General features: G+C 45.4%; 1 protein-coding gene across 5 annotated transcripts in view; it reads left to right on the top strand.

The window, feature by feature from the left end:
- Positions 1-13,993, top strand: part of LOC308397734 (kinesin-like protein KIF13B) — a 31,855-nt gene extending 17,862 nt beyond the window's left edge. For 2 of the 5 annotated variants that reach the window (XM_080883813.1, XM_080883816.1), the window contains 12 exons: positions 863-989; positions 1,387-1,538; positions 1,620-1,738; positions 1,863-2,039; positions 2,122-2,214; positions 3,688-3,840; positions 5,255-5,332; positions 6,468-6,564; positions 6,737-6,852; positions 10,587-10,652; positions 11,326-12,640; positions 12,773-13,993. In XM_080883813.1, coding sequence (XP_080739939.1) covers positions 863-989; positions 1,387-1,538; positions 1,620-1,738; positions 1,863-2,039; positions 2,122-2,214; positions 3,688-3,840; positions 5,255-5,332; positions 6,468-6,564; positions 6,737-6,852; positions 10,587-10,652; positions 11,326-12,640; positions 12,773-13,026 — 2,747 coding nt within the window. In that variant the 3' untranslated portion in view covers positions 13,027-13,993. The remainder of the gene's footprint in view (positions 1-862; positions 990-1,386; positions 1,539-1,619; positions 1,739-1,862; positions 2,040-2,121; positions 2,215-3,687; positions 3,841-5,254; positions 5,333-6,467; positions 6,565-6,736; positions 6,853-10,586; positions 10,653-11,325; positions 12,641-12,772) is intronic. The other 3 variants (XM_080883817.1, XM_080883815.1, XM_080883814.1) reach the window with 3 other exon arrangements.
- The last annotated feature ends 6,153 nt before the right edge of the window (positions 13,994-20,146 follow it).

Here is a 20,146-nt window from a genome sequence, read left to right as displayed (position 1 = left end):
GTCTGCTGCACATCCAACTCGAGCAAAGAGATCTGGTTACCATGGAGGTCACTGAGTATGGTGAACTCCGCTGTCGTGTACCAGACGCCAGTTTCAGATTATCTGACGTTCGTGGCGTGAACCATTAACCCGTCGGAAGAATCTATCAGCAGATGGGCGCTGTGTGATGGTTACAGGGACGGGCGCAGCAGTAATGCTCGCCGTAGGATGTGGTGCGTGCCAACAGTCTGACACGCCTCTGAGCCGACCGTGTGGCTGTGTAGCACATCCAGGTTACATGTGATGTGCGTTCAGAGATGCTGCAGTTTTTACCCCTCAGCCATAAAAGGCTGATGGGGTACTGCCGTCACCCAGCTGGGCGGGTGGCACGGACACCTTTGTGAGCGTGTCGAGAATGAGGAGAGGGTTAGGGTGAGGCGCATCTACTAAAAAAACTGGACGAATTTAAAGGTCAGAGTATGATTTCTGAAAGTCGTGTGAGAGCAGTAACTGAGGGATGGCACAGGTGGTCGCTGTCCATCACCCAGAGAGCTGCCACTGAACTCCAGGGATGGCTGTGTGAGGAAACACCCAGCACATCAGGAAAGTCTCGATTCCTCAGACCATGAGCCAATAAGCACGGCACATTCATTTGCAGGTCTCCTTCACCATGTTTGCATTTCTAAATATGTTCAGTTGGTGCAGTGTGTCAGCCCATTAGTTTGTTTGGGGTTTTTGCAATAATATGAAGGGTGTACCTAATATAACGACCAGTGAGGGAATCTATAAATAATGATAAAAATCTGTCTGAGCGGTGTTTCTACCACTAAGCGTTTGTGACGTTTTTCCTGCTGCTGCTTTCGTTTCCTGCGAACGCGCACAGACAAGTCGGAGGATGATGTTGAAAGGGAATCGCAGCTGTTGGAGTGCCGGCTGACCCTCACCGAAGAACGGAACGCCGTCATGGTCCCGTCCGCTGGCAGCGGCATTCCTGGAGCGCCAGTAGAGAGGTGGGCGGGTTTTATTGGGGTTCTTTACTTTTCTAAACAACAGAAGAAAATGAGCAAGAAAAGATTTCTGGTAAATGTGGAGCTGCTCCAAAAAGCTTTCCTGTATTTAGAAAGTGAATTTATCTTTAATGTGATGGAACATGCAGAAGCTCAGGCCACAGTCTCCAGTGTCGTTTTATTTTACTACCTAACATTTCAAAGCTTCTAAATTAATGTTGAATTCATTCATTCTGTCTTTATTTTCTGTGCCCTTTGATCTTGAAGATGTCCGACTGTTTATTCTCTGTTTTAGTCTGAATTTCAGTTACTGAGTTAATGACGACAACCAATAGTTACTTGTAGCATGTTTGTAAGTGATCGAGCGTACTGTTAAAAACTGCACTGCTTTCACAAGAAGCCGTCGAATGATCCACGGTCCTCGCGGTGTCAAACACAGAGCGGTCGCCACCTTCACTCAGGAACAAACCTTAGCAGCTGGTCACTTTCTCCACAGGGTCCCTGTACCTGGGATGGAAACACACACTCCTGCCCTGTTTCTGGATCTCAGTGGTATGTTGTTGTTCTCCTGGTAAAAACCACGTGTGCTTGTAGCAGCGCTGAAGCTCCTCTCCGTGTGCGTTTTCCCTCCAGCCGACGATTTCCAGTCCAGTCTGTCGGCCCCGCTGGCCGGAGGACAGGACGCGCTGCTCAGTGGGGAAGATGAAGACGACTTCTTTGACCTCCATATTGTTAAACACTATGATCCAGAGGTGAGCAGGCTGTAAAATGACTTTTCCCTCAGGTTTCTTCTTCCTGCTTTAGAGAGAATTAAAACTACCAGATGCAGATGGAGGGAAATCTTGAGCCGGTCATTTCCTTGTGAATGCGTTCCAGGTGAAGGCCGAGGCGTCCTGGGACTCCACGGTCCACGAGTGCCCCCAGCTGAGTCGCGTGGCGCCCGCTGACCAGAGGGTGTACCTGACGGTGCGCACGGTGGTGCAGCTGAGCCATCCGGCCCACATGCAGCTGGTCCTCAGGAAACGCATCTGTGTCAGTGTTACTGGGAGACAGGTGTGTGTAGCTTAGATGGTGTGATGGGTGTGCTTCACAGCCCGCACCTGAGGAGATCAGCTGATGTGTTGTTGCGCTGCAGGGTTTTGCCCAGAGTCTGCTGAAGAGGATGTCTCAGCGGAGCTCCGTCAGCGGCTGTGGGATCACCTTTGAAGTGGTTTCTAACATCCCAGGAGTAAGTACCAGGATTCATGTTGGCGTCTGCATTAGTGTTCAGGAAGGAAGGAAAGGGGAATAGAATAATACTTTAATTGTCCCACAAGGGGAAATTTGGTTGTATCAGCAGCAAAACACACATATAAAGAACAGAAAACACAATTTTTACATATTTACATCATGGACAACAGTTACCAGAGCACAGTTGTTGGGATTAGTGTACAGATGTGCAGACAGCAGGAGACTGAAAGATGTTTAAATAGTGAAGAATATTTAGAATCATTAGAAACGTGCAGATTGTGTGATTGTGCATTAAAATGTAGACATGTAACTTCCAATAAGTTAGTGTGTATATATAAGCTGAGTAAGTAATGTGCAGTTATAACAGTAGAAGCTGCTACAGCGCAGATGTGAACATCTATGATTGTTGGGAGCAGTTGTGATTGTGCAGTCTGACAGCTGCAGGGAGGAAGGCCCTGCAGAAACGCTCCTTCATGCATCGACGATGCAGCAGTCTGTCACTGCAGCAGCTCTGCAGCAACATTCACATGCATGGGGTGGGAGACTCTGTCCATCAGAGTCCTTCTGTCTCCCACCACCTGCACTGGGTCCAGGGTGCATCCCAGAACAGAGCTGGCCTTCCTGATCAGCTAAATGGCAGTGAGAACAAAAATGGTGAGCGTGTACATTTCTTGAATCTGGTGGTCATTTTAGAGTAAGAACATTTCGACGCACATATGGAGGAATGAATCCCGGCGTTCCAGAAGTAGACGGCACGTTCTCTGTGGAGAGAAAAGGCTTTCTCATGGACACTTTTCCAAATAAGCCGACACATGTTCACGCTTTTCCTAATTGTGCCATGATGAACTTAAACATTGCAACCTCTGGGTGAAGCTGCTCCTCCTGGGAAGGATCAATGCTCTGTTCATTTTTATCGCAGCAGAGTGATGCGCTTTAACGTTTTTGGGAGTGACCTTTGAACCCTTTCCAGATTGATGAGCAGCCACAGTTGCTTCTCTGAGATCGTCTTTCCTCCTCAGTTAACACACCGGAAAGCTCCAGACCAGCAAAGTGACAAAAGACTAGCTTTTATAGAAGTGCTCACACCTGCTGATGATCAGTTAATCAGATGTATTGATTAGCAGCATCTACCTATGGAAGAGGTGAAGATGTACGTTTTACACACTGATACTAATATAGGATATGATACTAGGTTCAAATCTCTGACCTTGACCTCAGCTTCAGAGGTCATGTTTTCTGAAAGTCTTGTGATTGTGACAAATTCAGAAGAAGGCAACATCGGACGTTACCATGACGATTTTTGTAGACTCGAACAGAGCGTGGTGTTTGTGTAAACATCAACATGGCGTGATGCTACCACAGGAGTGCGACCAGATCAGCGTGTTTTTAATATAAAGGTGTTTGATCTGCTCACACACAGAACACAGTGTTATTTGGCTTTGAATAAATACTGCCTTATTTCCCACTACAGGACATCCACGGTCCAGAGGACAGGGAGATGCTGGCCCGGCTGGCCGCCAGCGCAGAGGACGAGCAGTCGGCCGCCAGCGAGGCAGCCATCGAGAAATACCTCCGCAGTGTCCTGGCTGTGGAGAACATCCTGACGCTGGACAGGCTCAGACAGGTGTGGAAATGTGGTTCACCTGAGATGTGAAGCAGATTTGAATATTAAAACATTAATACTGAGATTTATCACGAGCTCAACTAAAACCCAACATTTCCAGTTGATTCAATGAACACAAAGCAGTTTGTCTCCAGTGGAAACACTCAGAGACGCTGTGTCCACGAAGGAAACAATCAGCAGGTGTGTGTCTCTGTGTGTGTGTCTCTGTGTGTGTGTCTCTGTGTGTGTGTCTCTGTGTGTGTGTCTCTGTGTGTGTGTCTCTGCGTGTGTGTGTGTCTCTGCGTGTGTGTGTGTCTCTGCGCGTGTGTGTCTCTGCGTGTGTGTGTCTCTGCGCGTGTGTCTCTGCGTGTGTGTGTGTGTGTGTGTGTGTGTGTCTCTGCGTCTCTGCGTGTGTGTGTGTGTGTCTCTGCGTGTGTGTGTGTGTGTGTGTGTGTGTGTGTCTCTGCGTGTGTGTGTGTGTGTGTGTGTGTCTCTGCGTCTCTGTGTGTGTGTGTGTGTGTGTGTCTCTGCGTCTCTGCGTGTGTGTGTCTCTGCGTCTCTGCGTGTGTGTGTCTCTGCGTCTCTGCGTGTGTGTGTCTCTGTGTGTGTGTCTCTGCGCGTGTGTGTCTCTGCGCGTGTGTGTGTCTCTGCGTGTGTGTGTGTGTCTCTGCGCGTGTGTGTCTCTGCGTGTGTGTGTGTGTCTCTGTGTGTGTGTCTCTGTGTGTGTGTCTCTGCGCGTGTGTCTCTGCGTGTGTGTGTGTCTCTGCGCGTGTGTGTCTCTGCGTGTGTGTGTGTGTGTGTGTGTGTCTCTGCGTGTGTGTGTGTGTGTGTGTGTGTGTGTCTCTGCGTCTCTGCGTGTGTGTGTGTGTGTGTGTGTGTGTGTGTGTCTCTGCGTGTGTGTGTGTGTGTGTGTCTCTGCGTGTGTGTGTGTGTGTGTGTGTCTCTGCGTGTGTGTGTGTGTGTGTGTGTGTGTGTCTCTGCGTGTGTGTGTGTGTGTGTCTCTGCGTCTCTGCGTGTGTGCGCGTGTGTGTGTGTCTCTGCGTCTCTGCGTGTGTGCGCGTGTGTGTGTGTGTGTCTCTGCGTGTGTGCGCGTGTGTGTGTGTGTGTGTCTCTGCGTGTGCGCGCGTGTGTGCGTGTGCGTGTGTGTCTCTGCGTGTGTGTGCGTCTCTGCGTGTGTGTGCGTCTCTGCGCGTGCGTCTCTGCGCGTGCGTCTCTGCGCGTGCGTCTCTGCGCGTGCGTCTCTGCGTGTGTGTGTGTGTGCGTCTCTGCGTGTGTGTGTGTGCGTCTCTGCGTGTGTGTGTGTGTGTGTCTCTGCGTGTGTGTGTGTGTGTCTCTGCGTGTGTGTGTGTGTGTCTCTGCGTGTGTGTGTGTGTGTGTGTGTGTGTGTGTGTGTCTCTGCGTGTGTGTGTGTGTGTCTCTGCGTGTGTGTGTGCAGGAGGTGGCTGTGAGGGAGCAGCTGGCTGGCAGAGGAAGAGCTGCCAGACGGTGCCTGAGCTCGCCGGACATCGAGCGGGTGAGCAGGCTCACTTTACTTTGTTGCTGTTGTTAAGTCTCTTTATTCTGCTGTTGGCAGCAGCGACTCACCTGGGGTTGGTTTATACTCTGGGTTTTCTTTCTTGATTGCCTTTGTCAACAACCAGTCTCATCATCAATCTGCCTCACTAACCTCTAACCACTTAACCTTTGACCCAGCTGTCAGACAGCAGCCTGGATCTTGGCTCCTCCCCTCTTAAGCTCAAAGACTTCAAGGTGAGACACTGAAGTCAGCTTCTCTTTGGTAACTGCTTGTACTGCTTAGGTAAATACAACCTCATTACACTCCAGTTGTTCCTGCTAATTAACTGCATGTTTGTGATGATACTAATTTGCATGTCTGGATTCATACAGAAGGTGAAACCTGATGGGTCTCCAAGGTGCTTTTACTAATACACTTACCTGAAGAGGATATCTTATTGTGCTTTGAATGACCATGAAGCACAGACCTTCTGATTAGTGACTGACCTGCTCTGCCACCTGAGCCACAGCCACCCATAAGCAAGCGAATAACGCAGGAAACAGATTTGATCGTAAATGTGTGCACTGAGAGCGAGCTGTGCAGCAAGTGTGATTTTTATCGTGGTGGAAGCAAAAAAGTCAGAATCAATGCCGATGTTTATCAAACGAGAAGCGTCGTTTGGATCTTCTTTTGCTGCTGGTTCAGTCAGTGTTGGTCAGAGTGACGAAACCTGCAGCTCAGACTCTGAGTCGGCTCTCAGCACCGACGGCGTGTTCGCGTGCTCCGCTTACATCTTTTCCTGTTTACTTGCTGTTTTAGCTGTTTGGCAGTTAATGAAACAGTTTTGTGAGCTTTAATCGGAGATTCTGCCGTTTCTGCCAAAATACATTTATACTTAAATCGATTCAGGACTTAAACCCAGCCCTGTACAAGTAATCTGTGTAACCTCGCTGAATGACGTATGACTTAAACACTGTGGACAAATGGTAACAAAAATAAACTAAAAATGGTTGAAATTCCTAAAACTCGGTGTATCAATAGAAGATGTAGCTTAACGCAGTGAATGAATGGATGGAGCTGTGTTGCAGCTGTGTTTGGCAGCCATTGGATGTTGCTCCCACAAAGACTGAAGTGCTCTTCATCGTGTCTGCAGGCCTGGGACAGTCATCACGACCTCTCTGTGGCGCCGCCTCCTCCTTCCAGACGCACCCTTCCCAGCTCCTTGTCCCAGAATCTGAACGCAGAGACGGGTACAGCTATTTAAAAACACCCTCTGTGTGACCTTTGATGTCATCAGCTGTGCATCTGATGCTTTAGTCTGGGGCAAACTTTTTCTCTTTAAGAGTCTTATTCTCAAAAATGGTTTGGTTTGTTTGGTTTTTCTCTGCCCCCCTTCTCCATCTCCTCTTCCTTCTTCTGCAGAGCATTCAGGCTTCACTGCTTCTTCTCTCCCTTTAGTGAAGGCCGTACCCAGGCTACTGAAGTCGCTGCTTCCTGGTGGGAAAGAGGGCAGAGACCAGACAGCTGTCCATCAGCAGGTAGGCTCATTCGGTCTGTTTATTGTGCTCTGCATTAAAGCTTGTCTTCGACCTGCATCCTTATCAGGGATTTAAAGTTCGTATGCGTCGCTGCTACCTGAATCTGAACACGTCATCTCCTCATCAACAGTCTGAGTTCTTCTGTTGCCATAGAAACAGAGCTAATGTCTGTGGAAACAGAAATATGAGGCAGATGATGTAAGTGCACCTTTTGCCTCGTTGTTTTAAGATTACGAAGAAAAGCATGTTGTGAATAAAAGCTTTGGATGGTTTGCAGAGTGTTTAGTTTTGGCAAAACGGAGTAAATCCCGCCGACGTCCATATTAAAATGGCCAACATTACTACAGCCCGATAGAGACACAGCTGCCATCACCTTTCAGGTAGCTGCTAACATGTCTCCTGTTTAGGGAACGGTTAGGACAGCGACGATTATTATTATCATCCTGTAACCTCACAGGCTCACAAACCTAATTCAAAACACTGGACTTGATGCTTTTCGGAACATTGTGAAAGAAATTATGTGACAAATCTAATTAGTGAAATCCTCGTATTACTTACTATGGTGGCACTAATTACCAGCTGAGCGTGTGGTGTGCATTTCTGGACAGGCTAATCGGCCAGCTGGCACCAGCTGTTAGTGTAGTACTCCACTACCCGAGAGACGGCGGTTCATGAACCAACACGTGGCGCCATGATGGCCGCATCTTTTTTCAGCTGCTAATAAAATGGAGTGTAGTGGTTTACACACTCGTCTGCCATGTGAAGGCAGACGAGTGTGTAAACCACACATCCTTCGGGCGATGTCAGGAAGAGCATCTGTCATAAGAAACGGGCAAATCAAAGCGATGCACTGTAGTGAACAAGGCAGCTGGTAATGAACGTGCTTCCGTTTTCAGCCAATAACTCTAAAGTACTCGAGTCTTGTGTCTGAGTCAGAACAAGACTGAATGGCTGAGCTGTCCCCACCGACTGATGTTCGTGAGCACGTCTGCTTCAGGCGCTTACTGTGCGTAGACCAGGGGTAATTACGAGCTGCTGAACTTTATCCTGACACGTTGCTCCTTCAACCTGCGCAGCATCTGCTCTTCTGCAATCATGCAGCTTTTTTCATAGCAGCCAAACACTCCAGCGTCTCATTTGGCTGATTGGCCCTTGAGCTGTGGAGAGTAGCTAATCAGGGGAATGTTGGAAAGGAAACCCAGCAGGCCTCGCTGTGCTTGTTGTTGAGAATATTGCTTTAATTAGCATCTTCCTGCCACAGATGTTTACAACGGTCAACACAAAACAAAAGCTTGGAGTGACGCAAATAATAGCGGGCTGCCAAAGGGTAATTTGGTCGATGATCACGGCCCGTACGAATGTGTTTGGGGCTCTACATGAATTGTAGAGCTGTCATTGGGTTTGAATACTGCTGTACTTTGTACTTTCGATACTTGCACATCTCTGGACCTTAGAAGTGACTGATGTTATAAAACCAACAAAACTAATTTATTAAGTCTGCATGAAAGTTTCATTAACTATGACGCACTCTTTTTTTCTAAAGATTTCTTTCATATAAAGAAATGAAGGAGTTTGTCCTGTTAGACAGCAGACATCCGTAGACCAGATCAGCGGTCCCCAAACCCCGGCCCGGTACTGGTCCGTGAGAGTCCAGGCTCGGCCGTGAAAGTTATGGTTTTCAGGGTTTTTATCGTTAACTCGGTTTCCCTGGGTGTTTCCCGTGTGTTATCAACAAATCTCCTTTTTGGTACCGGTACAGTTTTTTATTTTGATGTATTTATCTGCGACACTTTAAAGGCCGGTCTGTGAAAATATTGTCGGACATAAACAGACCGGCCTTTGAAGTGTCGCAGATAAATACAACAAAATAAAAACCAGTACCGGGCCGGGGTTTGGGGACCACTGGTCTAGATGATAAGTACTATTGGCTAAAATTGTGGTTGTCCGTGAGATTGATCAGCACTTCCAGCACCAACTACTGAAATGTTGAACTGCTGCGAGTAGAACGTTTGAGTCATCGTTTGTTAAATCAGGAAGTTTACGCTCTCCGGATGAAACGATCGTCTCAGAGGGAGCGCGGGAATTATTCGGTCTGTGTTACGGCTGTACGATCACACTCGGACCTGTTGGAGGTTTACTGAAGGTTCTGTAAATACACACGTTGTTGTTGCTGATGCTTAAATGCAGAGGTTTTAATGCTACATTTGGAACATTGATCTACCACACATCACATCAATACCTGAAAGATGACAACAGCAACAACAAAAGAAAAGTAAAATACACAAGTGTCAGTTTGCACTGCTGCACTGTGCAGCCACGTGGCTAAAAACCTGAAACTAAAAGGATTTATGTGCATCTGGCAGCCTGGCTCTAAACGCTCAGGGTGACGACTGGATGAAGACTTCCAGGACACAACTTTGACTCGCAGCTTTCAGCAGTTAGTCGACGCACATTATGCTGTGTTAAATGAAGCACAATTCCAAGTAAACTGTGTGCTGCAAACCATAGGACATCACGTTTCTTTGATTCGGTTAAATACACACCTTCCAGCATTTTCCTGAAACGGACGATATGCAGTGAAGCCAGCCCACCGTCAGCAAAGGTGCCAAAGCTGGTGCGCATTTATTTCCAAAGAGGAGTGTGCGCTCACATGGCTGAACTGTGACTTTAGCCTCCTGGTGATTAGCTCCTCTCACTGATGCTGCACAGCAGCCAGCAACAACAACCTCAACTAAACGTTTACTCCTCAGCACCTCCTGGGCTTGCCGTGCTTCAGATGAACGGCTGTCGAGAACACGGACACGTGGAGATTGCGGTTAACACAGACGGGTGCTTGTTGTGCTTTGATTTCAATAACCAGTAAAGCAGAGGCAGCATTTGTTGTGCACCTGATGTGTTGTGTTGACCTGCAGGTTTATTTTCCCGAGCACGCGAGGGGTAGGATAGACCTGTTTGACCTACTTTCTGACGTCAGACCTGCGGACCACGTAGGTCGTCGTTCTGCTCTCAAAGCTCCTTGTGTCCTAAATCGAGCAGCTTCCTTTCTGCATGAACTCAGTCGTCATGATTAAAATCCTGTCTGCTAAGCACACGCATCTTTTAAAGATCAAGATGGGTTTTTGTTTTCTTCGTGCTTAATCAGTTGACGGATGACGAGTTTTGAATCCTGAGCAGGGATCAATGATGATGGGTGCAATTATAATTAAGGTGCAATTATACTGATTGTTTGACTAGTTTGTCATGATTACGAGTCTAATGAACCAATGTTTTTATTACACTGTCTGCATCTCGTGTCAACATCTCGAAACGCTGTTATCGAAATAAATATCTGATTCCTTTCGTCACGTGAACATACGAATCTGATTGCACATCTTTCATAATTATGAAGAATCATCTGCAGCTGCAGCAGACGGTCAGCTGGCCTAATGTTAGTACCAGAGAGGGCGTAGCAGGTCGGTGTTCAGCCTCATTGTTACCATCACAGGTTCAGTTTTCTCTCTGCTTGTTTCTGTCCTTCTGTCTCTCTGATGCTCCCACAGCAGCTAATCACCACATCATGCAGTGTGGCATGAACAGACTTCTGTTAATCTTCAGGTTTGAAGCGGACAGAGCTGATTGGCCCCTGATTGCATCTTGAAATCAGCTTGAAAAGCCTTCAGTGCTAATTAGCAGCTTTGAGATGTTTTATCTGAAGTCACATTAACTTTGCTTTTTTAATTCCGACCCCGTCGCAGAGTCTGCCGCGCATCGTGGTGCAGTCGGCCAGCGTTGAAGAGGACATGAGCAAACAGCGGCAGGCGGTGAGTCCTCCAGCCCCGCCCGCATGGTGTTAACACATTGTGTAGATCTGTTCTTCCAAACATAGAAACTGATCGGAGTGGAGTGTATTCAGTAATGCCGTCTGTGTCAACCGAAACTCGCCCATCGTTCGTCATCGGCTGTAAATGCCGTGGTACAAAAACGTTGGATGAAGTTATAAAAAGCCTGCACGGCTTCTGGCAGCGCTGTTTGTCTTTTTAGATTCTTCACCTTAATATTTTTAGACGTTTGTGTTACTTTGAAAACACGACAAGTTCACCTGACCATCCTGTGCACGATAACAGGACTGTGATTATATGGAATAAATTCATGTTTAATACCAGCAACATCTGCTGGTCATTGTTATTCAAACATTTCTGCTGCTCCAAGTATCCAACTGAACCTGGCTCCAAGTACAAAGACTGTAGAATGACAATGATGTAGCTTCCATGTTTAAAAACTGAGGGCAGGTTGGCCTTGTGATTGACAGGTAGGTTTTTCAGTCAGATCCTCAGAAATGGTGAAAAACATTCATCTTGAGGCTGGACTAACCAGGAGCTGGCACTAGGGTGGTTATGATCAGAAATTGGAAATGAATTTGTGGCAATTCCATTTTTGGAAACTGGCAAAAAGACGCTCTTTGGCTAAAACCACGTTTCTATGGTTTGCCCCCAGGTCCCCATTGATGAAACAGAAATCCCCAGATCTGTGCCTCTTCCACCTCCAATCATCCCAGAAACTGAAGACTCCACCACCAGTCCAGTGAGCGAGGCTTCCAGTGGATATATGTCAACAAGCATATCTACAGTAACGCTGTCAGAAGTCTACACGCTGAGCTGGGACTTGCCTTCGTCATATGGTAGCAGGGATGGCTTTGAAACTGTGCTCGATGAGCACGAGGAGGAAAATGTTGTGACACAGAAGTTCTCTCCTTTCTCTGACACCACACAATCGGACACTCTTATTTTAGACCAATCAGGGCCTCAGGAATTACTGAGTTTGAGACAGAAAGCAGATGCAGAGAGTATGGAGCAGGAGCCATCTGAACCAGATGTTATGCCGAGTCAACAAGAACCAAATCGGTTCCTATCAGACCAGTTAAAGGAGGCCGAAAAATCTGATCCAGCTGCAGAAGCAGAATTGCCAGACCAGACCGAACAAAAACAGGACCGTGGATCAGAGCAACGAGATCATTCAGAGGTGGCACAAAACAATGGGACCAAGCAGACAGAAGTGCGCCATGTAGACCACAGTGAACCAAAGACTCCTTCAAGAGAAGATCTCGAGGTGGCTGCCACAAACAAAGTAGAATGTGAACTGGCGTTTTCTAATGAGACACAACGATCTGCTCAAGAAGGAGCGAGGCGTTTGGAATCAACCGTCCTGCAACCCCAGCAGCGCACACAAGATCAGACGGCTTCAGACTTTATTCAAGATCCTTCTCCAAGCCTGATCCAAGCCTCAAGTCCTGATCCAGGACCGCCTGTAGACCTGGCTGCTCAAGCTTCATCCAAGCAACAGTCAACTTCTGATGTTCCAGAAACAAATGGTGCCTCCTTCCTACCCTCATCCTCAGCCACCAGTGAGGTTCAGCAGCCAGCAGCTTCTGTCAAACCTGCCAAAGGCCCCATTTCTTCTCCCAAATCAGGTCCCTCAGTAGCTAACCCCTTCAAGATCCAGAAAGTGAAGTCTTCAGACCTCAAGTCATTTCTGCAGATTCTGAGTGAGGAGGAGCATGATACCCCCACACTGGTGAACCAACCCTCAAGTTGTGGGACAGGACCCAACCTTTCAGTGCCGAAGGAAAGTCTGGAAATCATCTCTGACACAGAGGATGGAGATACAGCTGCTTCTGCTGTTCTTCCCGAGTGGTTGAAAGAGGGCGAGTTTGTGAGTGTGGGGGCTAATAAGAGTGGTACGGTGCGATATTTGGGACCCACAGATTTTGCAGAGGGGACTTGGGTTGGAGTGGAACTTGAAGTACCAGCAGGTAGGTTTAGATTAGACCCAACACCAAATCTGATCGTTCTCATTCTTCATGAACATGTATGCACTGCCAATTAAAGCCTCATTATTGCTTTTTTAAATTTTTACGATTCATGTATTTTCCTCTTTCTTTCAGGAAAGAACGATGGGTCAGTGGCTGGTAAGCACTACTTCCACTGCAACCCTGGTTACGGCGTGTTGGTAAGACCTGACAGAGTAACCCGTGGCGATCCCAAACGCCATCGCCAGCAGCAACAAAAACGCCGTAGTGCCCATCTGTCGGGGTCCAGCCCAAACCTGGCAGCCCTTACAGCTCTGGCCAAAGGCGAAGGTGGAACCGGATCAACCGGTCGCGGCAGGGGGGAGAACCGCAAGTCGTGGAACACTTAAATGGCTCATTGCTGGGCATCCCCAGCACATCACTGCCCATATGGGACAAAAGCTTAAGCCTACTGGCACAGTGGTGTCTGGCGTACTTTAGACCGATTTACTGGAGGTTTGACAGTAAGTTTGGATGAGTCACTCCACGCTCTCGTGTCTGGAGGATGATTTTTGGCTTTTCCTGTTACAGGACTCCATTCCTGTGTGACGTACTTGGCAGACATTGGATGTTTTATCTGAAAATGTGAATGCTTTTAGATAATTACACGCTAACCTTTTATAAATGTATTTATTCAAAAGACATTACATTGTAATCAAAGCACTGCGACCTGTATATGTCGTGTAAGGAAGCAAGGGTACACATGAAGTACGCTACAGACGGATTCACAGGAGGCACAGTTTCCTTTTTACTGTGCATACCAAAAATGCCCCCCCCCCCCCCCCCCCAAAAAAAGGCTAGCCGATTTCTTTCTCGTGCAGTTCCAAAGATAAACAAATATGAGTGCAGACATCCAGATGTGTGTTTTGTAATGTATGACTATATGGTGTGCTATTAGTCTTGTGCCTTGAAATGCTTTGAATAAAGCCTTTGGAAAAATGCCTTGGACACGTCCCACCGCACTGTGTAGGAATAAAGGGGATTATTCTGATGTGATTCTGCTGGTTAAAATCATTGCACTCGTCAAAAATGCTACTGCTGGAATTTTGCAACAGTTATAAATCTATATTTTCCTCTTCCTGTCAAGCAAATGCAGGAATCTGCATTAGTTTCACGTGAGGGTGTTTGAGAACGTTACTTGTGACTTTCCCTGTATGTGCTGCAGTCTGATGTTTGGTGAGGATTGTGTTGGTTTTAATGTTGTGTTAGTTTTTGTGCAGAAATGTGTTTTATACATTTGCATTTAAAATGATCAAGCTTGAATGTTTGTTTAAAGATCGACTTTTTATAAGTGATAATAAATCAATTTAATTCGTGTGTGTGTGTGTGTTACAGCTTTATTCTCTGGTACATTATGTACTCATTTTTTGAGATTAGAAAATCTTTTACGACGATGTCCTGGTAAAAGAGATTACATAATCACTGCATCATCTCTATTGGGTTTTATTAGGATTTATTTTTTTTTATCATTTTATTTTTTTAAGCTAACTTTAGAGAAGGAAAAATAAAGTTTGAGCATCTTTCAGCACCATCTTTATCTATTTTTCAAGAGAACAAAAAGAGTGCCTCTGCAAAACCTTTGGTCTAGCTTAGCTCCTCCGTTTCATGCTATTCATACTTTTTCTTTCTTTAACCACCGGGTGATTTCTCCCAGACCACTCCACGACCTCATCCACCGGTCCTCTGTCCTCCTTCTGTCCACACAGACTGTAAGTCTGAGGTGAGAAGCGCTGATATTTGGAAAGCAGTGACCAGCTGTTCCTGCACAGATGTTGTAATCACATCTGTTTTCATTTGTGGACATGATGTCTCAGTGAAATTCATGGTTGCTGGTTTCCAAATGTCTTTTCCTTCCTTCCTGAACACTAACATGATGTCCTGGTACTTCCTCCTGGGATGTTAGAAACTACTTCAAAGGCGATCCCACATCCGCTGACGGAGCTCCGCTCAGATGTTCTCTTCAGCAGGTTCTGGGCCAAACCCTGCAGCGCAACAACACATCAGCTCCTAACGCTTGAATGACATTTGGTAACTTCTCTTAAATTCCGACTGAAGCAACGACATGGCAGGATACTGCTGACTGACAAAAAATCTGCTAGTAAACATCAGAGGGTTACCCTGGAAACAGGAGCCTGGGATGTTGTAGTATAGGCCTCTGCAATATGAAGCAGGACTTTTAGCTTCTCGGTAACTTCTAGAAACCTTCAGTTTGACCCTGGGTTTATTTTATACTAATTATATTTTTCTGTGAGCAAATATAAGCATTTATGTTTCTATGTGATTCTTTAATATGACAAGTACACTGGAGACAGAAATTTGCACCTAGACTGAGCCTTTGTTTGAGTGCTTTGAAACATCAGCGCTGTAGCATGAATGCACAGTGAAAAACCTCCAAAAGGACCTGTGCAAGAACTGGGAGAGTGCACAACATGTTCTGGTATCAGTGGAATTACAGAAAATAGTCCCAAAAATGATCACCTCCATCCTAAATAAGCTAACAAAACCACACCAGCCATTCTGATGTTTAAAGAAAAACAAAAACCTACCATTTCCTTTTCTTTTAAATGAATATATATACTTTGATTTCTAAATGAAAATGTGTTGGTTCTTGTATATAATACAATATGCAGTGTTTCTTACAAATAAATACTGTTAAATGAATAAATCCTCACTATCATTTTTTTAGGAAAACAATAATATGGTCATTGTTCTATGAATGTAAAAATGCTCATGAATATATAAACGTCTTCCAAGGTCGTTTTCAACAGTTATTTCTGATTGTTAGCCCCCCCATTAAAAAAATCCCAGAAACGCCCCTGGGCAGAGCTCAGTGGCAGCCTGCATTGTGGGATGTATGGGACCACGCTTGGTATCCGGTTGTTCAGTGATGACGCGACGAATCCTACTTCCGGGTCTAAAGTAGTCTGCGTTTAATCAGAATCAGAATACTTTATTGATCCCTGGGGGAAATTATTTGGCCTTTGTGTTGTTAACATGTTTAATGTTTTGTATTTTCTTCTATTTAATCTCAAAAAGCTCCTAAAACAGTCAGTGATCACTGTTGACCTCCCTCGGCTTTTATTACCGCTAATCATTTATTTAAGCTCAGTTTTTAAAACCTTAGGATGTAACTACAGCCCAGCCCATGCAGCAGTATATGAATGACTAACCTCGTATTGTGGATGGATTATCTCAGTTGTTCTCCTGGCTGAAGTTTGACAGCATCCTGCCATGCGATTACATTTGTTCCTGACCACCGAGAACACTCACGTTAACTTTTATCCAGTGGAAAAAAAGTTAGCTTGTTTATATTATGCTAACATAGCTGTGTCGCTAGCGGTCACGTAGCACATCATTATATACCAGCTAGCCAAACTTCAGTAACCCTACAAACGTCACTGCTGTTTAGTTTTCTGTCTTCATTTATGCTGGAAGTGATAACAGAGCTGTACGTTTGAATTTGTTTCCAAAACCCCGCAGTCAGGACATGCTATATTGTATTTAGCTAGAAGCTAGCGAGCTAAGTCCCTGCTAACTTCTAACTCCGTTAAATGTCATAAATTCCGTTTTCATGGATGCCTGGATGTTAAACTCAATTGTTACACCTGGTAGAGCAGAACGCTGATCATTTTATTAAAGATGAAAGACTTTAGACAGTTTTCAACTCTCAGTAATGCCATAGTGATCGTTTGATATATGGACCTGCAGCGGACTTTAGACCCAGACACGGCTAGTGACGTCAGACTGAACAACCGGATTTGGGGAAATCGACGGCGCATTTGAAGCACACTTCGAATTGGAACAGCCGTCGTCGCGTGGCGGTGACGTAATCGCACTTAAAATGCGTACTTCAAGCGTGCAGACCCTGAATTGGGGCACAGCCAACGTTTGCAGTCTGTTGTGTTGCGTTCAGGGGACGCCATGTTCAAAAGTAATAGCGTATTTGGCGCGAATGTGGGGAAAGGTTGTGTGAATGTGAGATGGGTTATTTTGGTATGTTGTTCTGCTTTAGCCGCGAGTGTTTTGTTTAAGTTGTATGTAAAGTCATTTTGAATTAGTTTGTATTTATTTTGCTTTTGAGAGAAACTTTTTGTAACTTTATTTTTGTTTGTGAACTCTGTTATTTTATGGAAAGAATGCATTTCTATTGTGTATATGTTGCAGAAATAAATGAGCTCCGGCCTGAGCAAGACGCTAACTAGGGTGTCCTCTCTATTAATCCACAGTTTGCTCATATCTGGCTACGCAGTGCTCTCTAGCCTGTGTGCCGCTTGCTGCCGGTCCAGATTCCCCTAGGTCTGGTGCCGGTAACAGAAGCATATAGAAATACTAATGTTTCTATACTTGTATAAATAAATTACAGTGATTGTAAAATAAAACGCACCCTGAAGTTACCCGGATAAGCTTAAAGTCTATCTTCATAGTGTAGAGGCCAATGAAACAGGATTTATGACTTACCCAGATAACTTCAGGGTTGATCCTGGGTTTTCTGTACCACGAAGGTGGTTTACTTCTTACAAGCGTCACGCTAACTTATGCTGTGAAGCCAACTCACGCCAGTGCAGATCAAGTTCCACATTAGACATCAATGTATGAAATCGCTGCCTGATGACCAATTTAAGTCTGCCGAAAATATCCTCACCATCCTGGAAGATCCCTTGAAGCTCTGCAAGGAGAAGTTAAGGGTCTAAAAAGTCATTGGCTGCATCCCAATAGTCTTTTTTCCTTAGGAAGGTTCCTAACTGAAAGAAATGGTAAATGGCCTGCATTTGTATAGCGCTTTGCTAGTCCATAGGACCCCAAAGCGCTTTACACTACATTCAGTCATTCACCCATCCACACACACACTGGCGATAGCAAGCTACATTGTAGCCACAGCTGCCCTGTGGCGCACTGACAGAGGCGAGGCTGCTGGACACAGGTGCCACCGGGCCCTCTGACCACCACCAGTAGGCAACACGGGGTTAGTATCTTGCCCAAGGATATTTGGCATGCAGCCAGGAGGCAGCCTGGGATCGAACCACCGACCTTCTGATTAGTGGCTGACCTGCTCTGCCACCTGAGCTACAGCCACCCCATGACCTGGAAGTGTCTCCATGGCGGTCGTAGTAAGAGCTATTCCAGGTCTGTTATACTAACTGATAAAAGGGTGATTAAGGTTCAGTGTAATCAGTTTGCATTAGTAATGTCCTTTGCTGTGTTGCAGTCATTAAGGTTATGATAAAAAAAACATTTTCCTGAGAACATAGCTGAGAACTACGGCCTCAGACTTGGAGGTTCACCAAACTCTTTTTTTAACTACCTCAGCAACCTTAGCGCCAGTGACGGCCGAGTCATCTCCCTCATCCCAAGACTCTGCTTACTCTATGAAAGGTGTGTCAGTGGGATTGAGGCATTGGTCAAAGTTTGCCTTCTTCTGTCCCAGTTGAGGTCCGCGATACTCCGTCCCTACACTGTAAGGTACAGTCAAAACTTTGCATCAGTCAGTTTGTCAGAGCTGGTTTGAGGCTTACCGAAAGTCATGTTCAATACTTGCACCAACAACTCTGAGCTGATGTTCAGCGAATAAGAACAAATGAGTCAAGACCCATTCCCTGACCCAGACGTGCACAGAGGTGACCGTCTTGTCCATCACAGCGAGCCACAATGGAGGAATGCTTTTATTGTTCACCATATGGACTTACATGGAAATACAATTTTAACCTCCTAGGACCTGGCGTCCACATATGGGGACATCACATTTTGGGTTGTCTAGACCACAATACTAAATTTTGCTCTTTCAAATGAGCCATATTGCTTAAAGGGGCTCAGCTGTTGTTTCTCATTTTGTTTTCGTACTCAGGAAAAATGCTGCAGTGTTCAGACACCAAATAAAGAGTTCTCCATATCATTATTCAATTGTGACTTTACAGTGTTCTATCAACAGTATAAAGCCCAAATAGTAAAGAGAAATCAAAATGCATGCCATGAAAGAGTTCAGGTCTTCAGAGGTTAAAATCCATAATTTCAAGTTTATTCACAACATTTGCATTAAATAAGGTTTTATTGTTTGGAATATATACTTAAGCTTGGACTCACCAAACCTTTATGTGACCTGTCATATATGAAAACAATCTAAATTTTCCTCAGGAGTCAGTGTGCCATATGATGCATTAGCAATAAATTTATTAATGCTCTATAATAACAGTTACACACTATATAGAACAACTTTATAAAGTTATATTTGTTCGCAGATGTTGGCAGCTATCAGCGAATACTTATCAGCTATTTTGAAACAAAAAAGACTTTATCCATAACAGCAAATGAACTGTACAACAGAAAATACAAATGCTATTTATGGTCTCCTCACAACAATGATAAGAAAAATAAACTAAGCCATTATGGCATGTTTGTTAATACAGAGACATACATGCTAATGTGATCTCTGGTCTCCCACTCAGAGACACAGGTCTCCCAGTGTCCAGCATTCAGAGGCTACCTGAGGACTCATGTGAGAGAAAACCTGCTCACACAGACATGTAGAGCCAAACACTGTCAGTAAGGCCTCTGCAATGTTCTGAAGACAGTTAAACCTGTCAGGTAGTGACGTCCAGCAGGTGAACATGCAGTTCCATGAACACGCACGGCTGTGGATTCCAGCTGTGTTCGTAGTTCTGCAAACTTTGACCCCCACAGAGTCGAGCTTTTCAGTTCAGTCAGCTGCATTTCGATTAACTGGCTGAGTTAATACCAGTTAATGCGAGGCAAACCAGCTGCTCATTAAAGCTTTCTGGTTTGATCAGTCTCGAGTCTTCGGATGTATCCGTGTATTTCCGCGGTGCTGATGCTGCGCTGAGCGGACAGCTGCTGAAGCATTTGAAGTGTCTGAATGTGGAAATTTCAACATCGCTCGAAAAAACTGCCAGCTAGCAACGTCCCTCTCAGTTATTTTTAGCCAATTACAAGTTGAATCTGGTAGTTGGGGTTGTTAGCTAAGATACCGTCATTACGAAACGGCACAACTAATGTGTGTATGCGAGTTAATTTGCGATGTGCACCGCTGGCCCGGCCATTTATTTTTTAATGCACCTTCTCAGATTAACTCACTGCGTGTCGTGCCCAGGGCTGGACTGGGACAAAGAATCGGCCCGGGCATTTTGACGAGAGACCGGCCCCCCATAAAGCCTTTGAATGCAAATGCTGTTGTGACAGTGATGCACGCTGTCTTGTTGGTATATGTATGATTTCTATACATTTTACATCAGATGAAAACTTTGGTTGTAAGACTCAGATAATTATTAAAAGCTTGCTTTGATTCGTGTACTTTGTATCTGTGTATAGATCTGCATACATGCAGCCAGCAAGACCATAAACACACATTCTCATTGATATAGCTTTATTCTCTTGTACATTATATTTATATTTATGTATATATATATATATATCATACTAAAATAAACACAAGTTTAAAAAATGAACAAAGAAACTGTA

This window comes from Rhamphochromis sp. 'chilingali' (genome assembly GCF_963969265.1).
Source record: "Rhamphochromis sp. 'chilingali' genome assembly, chromosome: 5".
Taxonomy (NCBI): Eukaryota; Metazoa; Chordata; class Actinopteri; order Cichliformes; family Cichlidae; genus Rhamphochromis; species Rhamphochromis sp. 'chilingali'.
This window is presented reverse-complemented; position numbering and strand designations above follow the sequence as displayed.